The sequence below is a fragment of the Mastacembelus armatus genome, chromosome 2, assembly GCF_900324485.2.
Source record: "Mastacembelus armatus chromosome 2, fMasArm1.2, whole genome shotgun sequence".
NCBI classification, from domain to species: Eukaryota; Metazoa; Chordata; class Actinopteri; order Synbranchiformes; family Mastacembelidae; genus Mastacembelus; species Mastacembelus armatus.
Window position 1 is genome coordinate 2,143,341 of NC_046634.1, and position 14,047 is coordinate 2,157,387.

Below are 14,047 nucleotides of genomic sequence, written 5' to 3' on the forward strand. Positions count from 1 at the left end.
TGATTGCAGTAAGTGCAATATATGTGGCAAACAAAAAAAAAACAAACAAAAAAAAAAATATATATCTCCCAGAAGATCAGTTATTAAGGCAGACAGATACAGCATGAAGACCTGGATCAAAATAGAGCTCAGAGCGATTCCATAGCACGACACCAGCTGAGCAGAATTCTTACGCTTTCTGGACATCCGTGTCAGAGTTTGATTTATTAATTTAACTGCTCAGAGGAAAGTCTATAAATAAACTCTTAATGAGCCAGGTCTGACAGGAGATGGAGCAGGAGAAGAATAATAAAATGGAAGAAAGAGGTTCTGTACCACAGTGTACTGTTGGTTAGGACAGACGGGCAGGAACTGAGAAGGAGGAAGAGGAGGAGGAAGAGGGTAAGAGACCGTTGGGTTGTGGACAGGCTCGGATGACGGCTGGAGAGGAGGACAGATCGGCTGGGGAGGGAAGGGAAGAACAGATGGACAGAGGGACAGGAGATGAGACTTGACATAGTAGAACAACAGTAACAAGGTGGGAGCGTCAGCTGACCGCTCGCCTCCCACATTTCTAGCTGTCTGCTGTTGAGTTGCCATTAACATTAGCTCTGTGTCATTTCCAACTAACTTCTTTTAAAATGAGAAAAATCTGCGATTGGCGGCTACACTCATGACGTGCTGCAAAAATACCGTGCCAGGTCGGTCAGCGTCCTCACCAGCTGTTTAACTACACTGAAGACTGGAAAGCAACGAAACAGGACAGTCGCTGTGTGGGGGAAGTGTTTATTGAGGTTATCAGAAAGTTAGCTGTGCACTTTACACGACTCCGATCTTAATTGGGAGGGGGGGGGGGTTCGCTCACCTGGGAGTGGAGATGACTGGGTGGCTGTTGCTGGCTTGAGAGGGGGATTGGCTGCTGTGGCGTTTTCCCATGCTGTGGGTTCCTGCCAGCTGCTGGGATGACGCTGGCCGGGTTATAAATGACTGCGCTGCCATCAGTATGGACGAAAGGCTTGCCTGTCAGATTAAATTCGAAAGAGACCAAAAAGCACGGTGATGTCAACTTTATACAAACGAATAATTCAGCATCATGCAAATAGACTTGAATAATGATCCTTGTGACAAGAAGGACGAAACCATACATGGTCCATAAAAGGAGAGTCAACAGAATTAATAACCTTGGCAGCATTTTGCAGTTTACTGCCCAAAAGTGCACAAGTGTGTGTTAGGCCATGATGAATATTTACAGATTTCTCCCATCTGTTTGATGCATTTTGATCAGCATGCTTTGGTCTGACAAACCGAGTGTAGCCCCATGCCAACCTGTCCCCAAATCATAAATATTTACTAGGAAACCAGAAAATTACAAGAGAGGGAATATTATTTTGGGAAAATCTACTTTGATTTCACGCAGCAGATTGAGACCGGGTCACTGACCGCGGGAAAGGAAACAAATTAAATTTGTTTTTGAAGCAGAAACTAGCTTTTCATGTTGACATAGGGGCGCCGCATTACTCACCTGTGTGTGGGTTGACCAGTACACTTCCAGGTGGTATCCCTGAGGCTTCCAACGGCAACACGTAGTAGTTTGTTGTGTCTGCAGCTGGTGGTGGCTGTGAAGGGATGTTCTTGAGCACCTCACTGTGTCCAGGGCCTCTTGTGTCGGCGGTCGGGTGGGTTAAGGGTGTGCTGGGGACGTTGGATCGAGATGATGCTGAACCTGGGAGAGGCAGCTGGGGACGGGATAGCGAGCTTGATGAAGAACCGACGCTACTGCAGGATTCAGAACCTGAGGAAGGACGGGACAAAGTGATGATCATCTCCTCCCATATTTTCCAGGACGACCTTAAGACAGCCTCTGTGAGGAGGAGAATGAACTTGCTGCTTCTAAATTGTTAGTTATTCACGTGGGCGGAAAGACTTGATGGTGATAATGAAGCACGAGAGAAAATTCACAGTTGTGCCTCCTGCTAATAATGCAACCTCTCTAGGGGTTGCATTGCATTCTGGTCTCTTGAGGCAGCTGCTGATGGAGTTATTGACATCTTAGTACATTCTGTGATGGATTCCTCCCTGGGTAATTACTGAATGTCGTGCGAAACGGTAACCATGTAAAGAAACCTCTCGCTGCTGGGAGGAGGGACTGACATGGCAATCTGGTGTTTAGGGTTTTAGATGGTTTATTGTTTCCTGCTATCCTTTAAATGTCCTTGTAAAATCAATGTTTTTAAATGAGATTCTGATAACGCTGGAAAAGGCATTCAGTCCTTTAGATTTGAACTCTCCTCAAAAATTGGGTTGTGGACTCAGAAAAAGGGGAAATTAATGACATTGCTGGCTCGACCAAAAACAGAACGATTATGTCAGTTTTTTTTTTTTTATATATAAAAAGGTTGAAACAATAACTTTATTTTCATATTTGAGGAATTCAGACATAAGCTCCTTTGTTCAGGTAGCGATGGCGTGCAGCCTGTTGCAAGGAAAGGTTATCTGAGGGCTGAGGAGAAGGGCTAACGCAGGAGAACACGGCAGCACAGGCAAGATGTCTCCTCAGCTTAAACTCCCAAAAACACACAAGTGAGGGCAGCCAGCCCCCTCGCAAACAACTTAAAGAACTGCTCAGGCATGAAGCCTGCTGCTGCTACCTCTCCGTGAAACAAACAAACAAACAAACAGATAGAAATACACACACACAAAAAAAAAAAAAAAAAAAAAAAAAGAAAGAAAAATGTCATACAGAAACAATGGCAAGGAACAGATCAGAAAAAAGCCAAGGATTTCTACCCTGTGAAGAACATGCTTCATCTCATCTCAGCCATACTGCACTGTGGTGTGAGCAGTGGCAGTTGGGGGGGAGCAGCCCTAACTTCATCTCAGTGACGTGCGTGCTGTGCTCAGACATGCATTATGCAGTAAGTCCTCACTGCTGCTTCTTAAGAGCCTCTTCCATCACTCCGTCGCTGTACAGTAATTACTTCTGACAGCTGTCCAGCTACAGGGTGGCCCAGAGACTTTATCGACCACGGCAGGACAACAAACATTTGTTGTGGTAAGACCTCAGGTGTCTCGAATGCCAAAGGACTCTGCTTAAAAATGTGGATTTTTCTACCATCTTGCTTGTGATTTTTTTTTTCCCCCCTGTTCGTGCTGTGATAGAGGGTTTCTCCCGCCCTTGTTCGAAAGAGTGAGTTCATAAACAACATGCTCGGTCCAACGTTCAGAATTAAAATTCTGGTCAATGTAATCAGCCACATTTTAGGACGAGAGTCATCCATTAGCCAAGGGACGATTCCGATAGGACGTGACATTTCTCTGCAGAAAAACAATTCATTAATGGCAGAATACGGACTGTCACCATTCTGCGCCTGCAGATGCATCTGTTGTTTTGCAGACTGCGTGTTCTCAGGACATGTTTTTTAGCACCAAAGGAAATTAGAATCTTAACACTGTTACATTTGGTGCAGACTGCTCTGCGCCCTCTGTCTTTCTTGCCTGTTTTGGAGAGCCTCCCAGTGCTCTTGCTGCTGGCTGTGCTGTCCCCTCGCATGAGGCCGGGGGAAATGCCGCTGAAGCTGCTGGCCTTGGTGATGGCGGGCCGCGGGGCGAGCCTGTTGGAGCTGTCCGAGCTGTCGGTGCTGCTCCACGGCCGAGGCTCGCCATGCCGTGGCAGTGTTTCCGTCTCTGAGCTGCTCTGGCGGCTGGCACCTGACCGGCTGGCCCGTAACCTGGAGGAGGAAATCCATTTTTCGAAATATTTTATCTCCTGCTTTATCATTAAATCAAACAGCTGATTAACCATTGTCCACAAACAGAATAGCCTCCAGTCAAAACACTAACAAAATTAGTTCATGTAAAAAAAAAAAAAAAAAACATCACAGGTTGGCAAATATTTCAGTCTCATCAGCTTTAACCAGACTTTAACATTTCTGCCTTAAGATCTTAAAACATTAAAACTATGATAAATGAATGAGTTATTGAGCTATTTAATTTGTAAATTACTTATTTGCCACAGTTACAAACTAAACAAGACACCTGCATCAAAGTAGCTGCAAAAAAGAAAGGATTTATTTGTATGTTTCAAGGCCTGAAGTCAGAGCAAGACTGATTTCCCCCCCACCAAAACAGAACGCTCATGTATGATCACTGCTTGATCAATAAAAGATGAAATTTAAGAAAGAGATGCTTTCATGGTTTAATTGGTCAGCTCTGGTTGGGATTATCTGTCCCACATGAGGAAGCCTGGGCAGAAAATCCTATTTAGGAGAATCTTTCTCGAGCGGCAAAAAAAAAAAAAAAAAAAAAAAACAACAAAAAAAAAAAAAACAACAAATCCTCAGATCAGCGCTCCTGTTCCTGAGCGAGCCGATTAAGACAGACTGCGATTCAAAGGCTTTTTTTTCTTCTGCCTGCGGTTCAGGCTCTGAAAGGAGCTGAATGATTTGTGACGGGGGTGGTCCTACCTGAACATTTGCCGCCTCTGTTGGGTGCTCATGCATGCGTCTTCATCCTGAGCACTGAAGGGAGCAGAGAGGTATTACAGAACAGGCGCTGACAAAATGAGATATCCACCATTTTAAGACATGACAGAGCTGACTCTAATTGCTGCTCTGACAGGAAAACTATAAAAGTGATTGAAAACCATTTAAATTGAACCACGTTAGTTACACCTGAAAGAACGGAATCAGCTCTATTTTGGCCAATTAACTGATAATCCGTCATCCACGTTAGATACAGCTCTTCGGGAGAATGTTATTCCTCCATGAGAGGAGAAGCAAAGTCAGTGGTCATTGAATTAATGCGGTTTTATTGCTTACCTCCTATCTAGTATGAAGTGATCTCCCTATGGGTGAGAGGAAAAAATTGCAGTCAGTTACAGGGGAACGGCCTTTTCTTATCTCAAACGCATCTGTGTTTGGATTTGTGCTATGTTTAATTACTCAGTGTAATACAAATCTTATGTCTCATTAATGTGCTTTTAAATCTGAGTGTACAATATCAGTTAGCCAATAAACATCACCATAACTTTGATGATGTTCTGCTCGGACACCATTATACCAGGCTGCAGGTGTTAGTTATAAATCTGACTTCTCCACAAAGATGTGGCTCCAAATCGGAGCCACCCCCTCTACAAATTCATAAATCTGCAGTGGTAATTGGTAGCGAGAAATCTACTGAATTTGCACATGAATAGAAACGACACAAAGATTTGTGCAACATGGCTCCCCACCCCCCCACACCCCCCCCCCCCCCCCCCCAATGCTCCCGCCTACACAAACAGCTCTCACATCATGTGCAAATATCCTTTCTCTGGCTCGCTGGTACTCCTCCTCCCTCTCCTCCATCGATTTGCTCCTCTTGTCAGCTTTCAAACGCATTCGAATCTGGCAAGGACACACCACACACACATACATACACACACACACATACAGACACACCCGCTTCTTTAGCAGCTATGTCAGGGACGCCAGATTGTCCCACTCTTACCAACATGTCAGAAATGAAAGTGACAGCTTGGTGGGGAAAAAAAAAAAAACAACAAAAAAAAAAAGAAAAAAACCACCTACCGTGCTGTCTTCTCGATCAAAGCTGGAGTTGTCTCGTTTGAGAATGTAGCGTTTCTGAAAGTCGTCCGCCCTGTCATCCTTGATGTGCTCTGAGAATTTCTGATCGGGTCTGTCAGAGGGGGAATTCACAAGAGTTTTAGCGGCAGCTTAATTTCAGGCAGATGCTGACAGCAGCATATGTTAACCAACAAGCAGGGCAGCAAACCAACCTATCTGTCGATGGCTGCACGACATTTACCACCAATTAAGTCACAGTGTAGTGTCCATTCAGTGATCATCAGTCTGCCAAAACTACAATTAATGTTCCGTTTTAAGAGGCTGGGAAAACATCAATAGACTAAAAAGAGGCTCACATTCTAGTGTTGATGGTTTTGTTGATCACCACTGATTTTCCACTGGGGTCCACATTGTGGTCCATGCCAAAGTAAGCTGCCACTCTGTGCAACAGCATCCTGTGGTAGGACGTCATGGGCGGGAACGTTCTCTTTTGGCTCCTAGACAGAGACACAAACGTAGTGAGTCTCCACAGTGTAAATGTTTAGGCTCTTTTAAATTGATAACATCCATCACGTTGCCAAGTGTGAAATGAGGACCTCAGAAAACGGGAGTGAAGTAAAGACCTTGATGAGTATAAACAAACATGACTACATCACAGTGGTCCAGACTGAATGGACCAAAAGAATCTAAATAGAGAATCTGAGGCCCAGAAGTACAGACTCTCCAGAGCAGTCACAACTGAAACAGGTGGGACCGTGAACAGCTGTTCGTCCCAAATGACTGACATCACCGCTCATCCGAAAACCCGTGGTTCCTCCTGTGCTCATGTTCTGGAGAGTTAACATGATAATACCTCAATGAAGATTTCTTACTTGTTATTGCTGATGAAGTCCAATATGTCCTGTTCCAGCTTCAGTAGCATAATTCGATCCCTAAAAGATAAAACACTACTGTCAAACACTTCACAATTGGGCTCATATCATATCAAATGCAAAGATTTAGTCACAGCTGTTGAAAGGAACTGATTCCACTGGTGTGATCAGGCCTTGAGGGGCCAATGTTTCACTGCAGTCGTTTTCTTTCAGTGTACGGTGAGCATACCTGGGGTTGCCCTTCAGTGTGTTGACCAGGAACTCATGGAGATCAATACCAGTTGAATCTGTGTAGTCTTGACTGGAATCTAAACCAACAGAGACATACGTAAGCCTGGTTTCAATGATTAACACGATGAAATTAAAGCACTGCATTACATAGACTCCCAAAAGAATATTCATAAGATCAAATTTAATTTATGAAACAGTCCCTCAGCTTAACTGCGCGCATGTAAATTTCTCAATACGATTTCTTTTCTTGATATAAACAAGGAACTTGAAGTGTTCCACCCTGTTGACTCCCCAAATTAACACTGAACAGTTAATGAAAAGCCTGTTGTGACTGCTGATATGCAAATGGATCAGGCTGTCATTCAGCTGTTTATGAGGGAAATCAGCAAAGTCAAACTACACATCAGAAAACAGAAACTTCATGGAGAGTGACACTGTTGGGGACCAGGCTCTTTGTTGGTTGTTACTGGCAGGGCCCAATTCAAAAAAAAAAAAAAAAAATAAAAACTGCCAGCTTCTCTGAGCAGCAGTGAACACTGCCAGCTGAACCATTTACAAATGAAGATGTGGTCCTGTAACATGGAATGAGATAGGAGACAGTAAGAACTGAACAAAAATGAGGACATTGAAAGCAAATAATTCACCTTTCAGTTTCAATTTTCCATTTTTCAGTTTCGTTTTTTTCAGTTCTCATTTTTTCAGTTTCAGCTCTGACACAAACGTCTCGTGGGGGCGGGTGTTACAGGACCGTGTCCTCATTGGCCAGTTACTTTTGAGGGACTGTTATTTTGCTTCATTCTTATTGGTCATCTGCTGTTGCCATGGCTGTTGTGCTGAAGACTGGGTCTGCCTGGAGACTGATTACGGCAAGTGGGAACACTCGGACTGTTAAAGGTGTCGCTGGCCCAGTTTTCCCGTTATAAAGTTAGAAAACAGACACTGCATTTGTGTTTGTGGTAGTACGAAGGTTGTAATTAGCATTTCTAAAGAAAAAGTAACTGCATAATCATAATAGCGGCCAAAGGAAGCAGTATTAGCTGTACATTCTTCAGTCGCAGCTCCAAAGTGGAGGTGACAGTTTTTCATTATCTGGAACATTTGTCTGTAACACAAGTCGCTTTCTTTCTGCTGTAGCCTGTTTGACGGGTTACAGACAGTTTCACAAGTCAAACATTTAACCACGTTATCCGGGCCAGCGTCACCTATAACAGTCCGAGTGCTCCCACTGGCCGTAATCAGTCTCCAGGCAGACCTCAGCACAACAGCCCCTGGCAACAGCAGCTGACCAATAAGAATGGAGCAAAATAACAGTCCCTCAAAAGTAACAGACCAATGAGGACACGGTCCTGTAACACCCGCCTCCACAAAACTTTTGTCCAAGAACTGAAACTGTAAAAAGGAGAATTGAAAAATTTTAAATTGAAACTGAAAAAACAAAGAAACAAACAAAAAAAAAAAACCATCACACATCAAACTGAAAAATGAATTATTTACTTTCAGTGTCCTCATTTTTGTTCAGTTCTTACAGTCTCATATTTCATTCCATATTGTAACAAGGTTAACGCCAAAAAAAATGTAAAACAAATAAATAAAAGATGTTCCCGTGCACCAACAAAAAGATGGGACTTATCGGCGGCAGTCAGCGGACACATGGAGAGCACTCCCCTTTGTGGGTGTCTGGTTTCTATAATTGGAGGCTGCCTCATCAGTGGTGTTGCTCCACAGAGGGAAGCAGACACCTTTATACGCCCGTGGGAAGCCGTATAATTGCTTCACGCCTTGAGCTTGTCGCAATTAACTGAATCACGCCAATTATCGGCCCATAATGAGATATCATTTAAAATGGAGAAGTGGTTTCGGACAAACTGGAGGGCACTGCACTGGGAAAAAAAATGTTTAGGCCTGGATGTTCTTCGTGACATGGTAAAGGATATAATTATTAGAAGGCTGTAATTTGGCTGAGTGACATGGATTGTGTGATAAGTATCAGTAAAGCATTTGGCTTCATTTCAATACACCACCTTCAGTGTCACCACTAACACACCATCACCAATATGATATCATATTTGTGTGTGTGTGTGTGTGTGTGTGTGTGTATATATATATATATATATATATATATATATATATATATACACACACACACACACACACACACATATATATATATACACACACATATATATATATATATATATTAGGCTCCAGCAGATCCCCGTGACCCTGAGCCAGGAAAAGCGGGTATACAAGATGGATATATATATATATATATATATATATATATATATATAGCACATTCATGTCTTAAGCTCCTTGTTGGGAGTAATGTTTTTAAATGAGGCCCCAGATGTTTATAACGTAAAGAAAGCTGAGGTGCTAATGGAAATATTTAAGCTTCTGTGGCTGTGATGGCAAATCGATTTCACCGACACTGAGCTCATCATGTCTCTAAAGACTGAAACGTCGCTAAAACTATATTAGAGTAGAGCTGTTGGTTAAAATAAATAAGGATAATTGGAAAATGTAGATATTCAAGAAAAAAAAAAAAAACTTAAAAAACTGTAAGACATCAGTTCATTAAGGGTTTAACTGTATTTCTCACCTCTTGACAGCATTTTTCTCTGCGTTTTCTCGGGTTTGTCCACCTTGTCGCAGATGTCCTCTTTCTCAGTTTGGTCCTGTGTGGTTTGCTCTTCCTTTTCAAAGGGCTGGAGGTGGAATCCATCCTGTGTGGGGGAGGAAAAACAACTGAAAACTCTTGGGCGACAGAGTTACACGTTTGAAGCTGATGCTTATTAAATGATGGATTGTGCATGTGTTCGTCAAAAGGCCTCAGTTTCACCAATTTGGGAGAGCTCGACCGGTTACAAGACGCCCAAGTGCAATGATGTCAGCATTTAGCAGGAGCATCACACAGAAGATGTGACCTGTGTCTGCTCTGAACAGCGAAGTGATTCATTTAGAAAGGAGGCATTTAATTGTGTGTGAGCTTGCCTCAGGTTCTAGGTCAATTTGAGAATAGCACGGGCCAAAGAGGCCACTGTAAGACACTTAATAAAATCCTGGTTTATCACCGAAACCTGTTTCCTTGTCTGTAATAATGCAGATGCCTCCATAAATTCAAAGTCACTATGGCAATTAATCCACCAGATTAGCTTGTTTTTATTAAAGCGGCTGAATAATACATGAGGTTGAGCCTGAAATTAAACAACACAGCACATTTCATTCCTTCAAATCAAACAGAAGGAGGAGTGAGCTGTAAGCCCCTTCCAACTGCAAAAACTGACTGTGCTGCAATCTGGCTGAAACACTGCTGTGTGGGTTTTGGGAGATCTATCAGAACTGGCCTCAGTTCACCCCAGACATGCTCTTCCCCGCCACACACACTCCTGCACACTCACACATGTTCGACCCAGAGCAGTATCTGATTTGCTTTTCAGGCAGTTCTGTAACGGCTGGATAGAGAAGCTGAGTAGAGGAGAGGGGTTGCCAGTGCCGGCGAATCAAATGCAACTGTGGAAAGCCAACATCAGAGAGTCTGTGTGTGGCTCAGAGAGACGGGGAAGGGGATGAATGAAAGAGTGAGAGAAGGGGTGACCTAATAGTGGGAGAGCAGCTCGTAACCAAAAAAAGGTCATAAGTTTGATCCCTGTAACAGCTGCGACGCCAGATAATGAGATGCTACGTTCTCCTTCACTTTCAGACGCTTGGAATATATGTGAAAATGTAATATGCTAATGTGAAACGTGACTGACTAATTGCCTGAGCGAGACTGGAGAAAGCGAAAATGAGTCTGGGGATGTGTGTTGTATAAGTGACAGCGGGTTCATATGTACAGTATGCCTGTGTGTGTGAGTGTGTGTGTGTGTTCATGAAAGTGAAAGGATTTTTTTTTTTTTTCCTAGCAAGAAGCAGTGATGTTTGCTACTTAATGCCACCCTCTGCATCACATGGAGGCAGCCTGGTTGGTGTGCAGCTGCTGCGAGCTGCCTCATTTGTTTCCTGACACCCATTTACCTCGAGATAAAGGAAAAACAGCATGAAAATGATGGTCTTCTGAATATGTAATGAACATGCTGTCAGTCTAAAACAAAAAGTACGGCTGTATTCGGAGCCCCTTGACTATCGGCCATTGATTGGAATTGACAGCCAGGCGTACAGTGTATTTTTCAGGATGTGGAGATGGCTTGGACAGCCTGTAGATCCACAGAGACAATAAGGCAAAATGGTGAACAATGGGAAATGTTCAGATGTGATAATCACGTAGTTTGACTGAGTCTCGGTGATCTTGAGACTGAATGTGTACTCCACTAATGTGTTCTCTTTTCTTTATTGCTTTGCCTCGTCCCTCCAGGTTAGGCTGCCGCAGAAGGAGTCTTGACTCTGGGCCCAATAACAGTAGCGGGGGAAATATCAGAAGTATTCAATTAGAGCGCTCCACAGCTCTCTGTAGCTGACGTGTGGAAATTGTAATTTCCTCGACATGATTGATGGCAGTAATACAGGACGTCGTGTGAGTGCAGACGATGCGAGACTGTAGTGGGAATAACACCGCCCTCTGGTTATGGAGCTCGGTGCTGACTGGCTGAAACCCCAGGAACAGATACACCTGTGTGTGTGTGTGTGTGTGTGTGTGTGTGTGTGTGTGCGTGCGCACGTGCCAGGAGCTGTGCAGAGCGCCATGTAATGGAGAAAGTTTGATCAGATGAGGGGGGTGGGGGTTGGGGGCTTGCCTGAAGATATGATGTAAAAGAAGAGTTGATTTAACAAGCAAGCAGCCGGCTCACAATTGGAGCTCTGAACTTTCTGTTTTGATGAGGTGATGTTTTCATCAGGCGGTCACGGCCAGGCGTTTAATCATAGCTGTCAGGCCAAGGCCACTAATCGAGCATGGCGGGTCTACCTGCTCAAATCGAATGACCTGAAACAAACTGATCCCAGGTCAGTACTTCAATGTTATGCATATGGGCATGTATGTCACACTGAACTTGATGCTTTATGTTGCCATGTATGTTCTAGATCTTTGAATTTTAATCACTACAGAAGCTCAAATTTAGCTCAGAAACTGTCAAAGGTGATATAATTTCCATCCTCTACTGATGAATGTGAAGAGTTGATCCATCGACCTTGGTGCCACCATGGAAGAACATGATACATTGAGACAATGTAATGGGTAAAGTGCTGGTCAAATTTCAGATAACATCGAAAACATGAAGGCATTTTTGTTCACACTCCATGTCAACCAAGTATAAAAACCATTGCCGAGAGGAGTTTCCCTTTGGTCACTTCCTTAAAAGTGCAGCTCATCCTCACTGGACATTCAGCACACATAAACTTGATGCACTCCAGACGGACTAGCTAACATTAGCATAGAAAATCATTGAGTAGCTGGAGCTACCCAAGCTCAGGAGGTGGTTACCTGAGGTGCTGCTGAAGGCTCAGGAATAGGGCAAGGAAAGGACTCTTCACACACTGCCAGGCTCCGCACGAGTTTTAGCCTGGTGTTGGACTAGGGTGGGGGGGGGGGGGGGGGGTTCAGGTAGGTGGGGCACAGTTAAAACCATGCGCACACACACAACTGCATCAATATCATCACGCATCACAGTGACAAGTTAGAGGAAAACAGGAACAGCCAACGAGCACAATCGATTTTTGTGAGCAAATCATACAATTTTAACATTTCACATTTTAGCTGATACATCTTTCCCCAAGCAACTGAGTTTTTGACTGCTAAAATGAGTGTAGACCTGTGGCTGCAGAGCTTCTCAGATCACCTGATCACAACAATCTTACATTTAAGAAAAAAAAAAAAGGAGTAAGCATATTTTTAAATAAACCCAAGCATTCTCATGTTTTTCCCTGAGGGAACAGCAATGCAGCAAGCACAACGTAAATGCCCATTTCAGACTATTTGTTCTTTCAGGCAGAGTTCACACCACAGCCTCCACTATCATTCATATATAACGGCATCTCAACATATTGCAGCGAGGTTATATTAGACATCTGCAGCAATGCATGTGATGACATCTTGCTTGACAAGAAACACAGGCACAACTTCAAACTCAATCCAAGCAAAACAACGCAATCCAAGTGCACACGAGACGTCATGCCGAGCCTACTGTACCTTGGAATACTTCGCAGGCTGTCCATAGTTAGAGGGGGTGGTGCAGGGAAGAAGTGCACAGAAAAAAAAATAAAATAAAAACAAAAAACAAAACAAAAATCAAACAAGCCACTCAAGTTTGGAAGAGAAAAGAGGATTGTTTAAAATAGTGAAGGTTTGAATTAAATATTACTGGCCTACATTTTGTGCCTGCGTGTGCTACTAGCTCTGTAAAAGAGCACAAAAAAAATTCATAGCGAGAGAGCGAGCAAAAAAAATAAAATAAAATAAAATAAAAATCCTGCAATGGTGGTTTATGTCTGCTGCTGAACTCAAAAAACCAAGAGCACAGAACAAAACTTGGTGGTATTGAAAAATAAAATGAAAATCCTTGAATTCTCAAGTTCACTATTTTCTGCAAGCATGAATAAATTCCTGCAGAGCATATGTTACCAGAGTGGTTGCACTGTAGGGCCTCTTCCTCTCACACACACACACACACACACACACACACACACACACACACACACACACACACACACACACACACACACACACACACACACACACACACACACACACACACACACACACACACACACACACACACACACACACACAACACACACAACACACAGAGCAGAGCAGAAAACAAAAGCCAGACATTTGGCTGAGAGCGATTCGGGTCAGTTTTATGTGTTGCTCCCAGCTCCACTTAGCTGTGATGCGAATCAGACCAAGGCGCTGGAGGTGAGCTGCAGAAAGCAGAGAGAGACCAGCCGCCCAACAGTGTGTGAGACAGCTCAGTGCCTCTGCACTTCATGCACTAGTGGTTGTGTGTGTGTTTGTGTGTGTGCGGACGTACAAACAGAAGGTCTCTCTGTAGCACGCATAGAGGAGCAGAGGAGGAGGGGGGGGGGAGACCTGGCAGGAGCCATTTCAGTCTAAATTGTAACAGAGCCCAGTCCTCTGCTTCCTAATCCCAACATGAATCCACACATACACACACACACACACACACACCACAGCTCTGTCCTTCCCACCTGTCCTCTAAAATCAAAAGGACAACCCCTCCCCTCACTGAGCTTGAGGGCCAAATAACACCTATAAAAAATTGAAATGGGCCGCTGTTCGCCCATCTCCAATGCCTGTGACCTGACGCGCCCCTTTCTATATCAGGTAATATGGATGTGGGGGTGGGGGGGTGTGGGCTGGGACTGTGAGCGCACTGCTACACCAGCTAATTGAGCGTCGTGGGGCCGGTGGGGAATGAACAATGCCGGCAGGAGATAAAGGAA

General features: G+C 43.9%; 1 protein-coding gene across 9 annotated transcripts in view; it reads right to left on the bottom strand.

Annotated features, from left to right (window-relative positions):
• Positions 1–14,047, bottom strand: part of r3hdm1 (R3H domain containing 1) — a 39,091-nt gene that overhangs the window by 11,905 nt on the left and 13,139 nt on the right. For 5 of the 9 annotated variants that reach the window (XR_003295372.2, XM_026301256.2, XM_026301258.2 and 2 more), the window contains 14 exons: positions 12,771–12,788; positions 12,066–12,155; positions 9,249–9,372; positions 6,645–6,723; positions 6,416–6,475; positions 5,900–6,040; positions 5,547–5,655; positions 5,268–5,363; positions 4,797–4,822; positions 4,443–4,496; positions 3,475–3,707; positions 1,502–1,771; positions 845–999; positions 316–441 (listed from right to left, as the gene is read on the bottom strand). Coding sequence is in view for 8 of the 9 variants with exons in the window: in XM_026301256.2 (XP_026157041.1) it covers positions 316–441; positions 845–999; positions 1,502–1,771; positions 3,475–3,707; positions 4,443–4,496; positions 4,797–4,822; positions 5,268–5,363; positions 5,547–5,655; positions 5,900–6,040; positions 6,416–6,475; positions 6,645–6,723; positions 9,249–9,372; positions 12,066–12,155; positions 12,771–12,788 (1,581 nt within the window). In the remaining variant the exon portion in view is untranslated. The remainder of the gene's footprint in view (positions 1–315; positions 442–844; positions 1,000–1,501; positions 1,772–3,474; positions 3,708–4,442; positions 4,497–4,796; positions 4,823–5,267; positions 5,364–5,546; positions 5,656–5,899; positions 6,041–6,415; positions 6,476–6,644; positions 6,724–9,248; positions 9,373–12,065; positions 12,156–12,770; positions 12,789–14,047) is intronic. The other 4 variants (XM_026301260.2, XM_026301259.2, XM_026301262.2 and 1 more) reach the window with 4 other exon arrangements.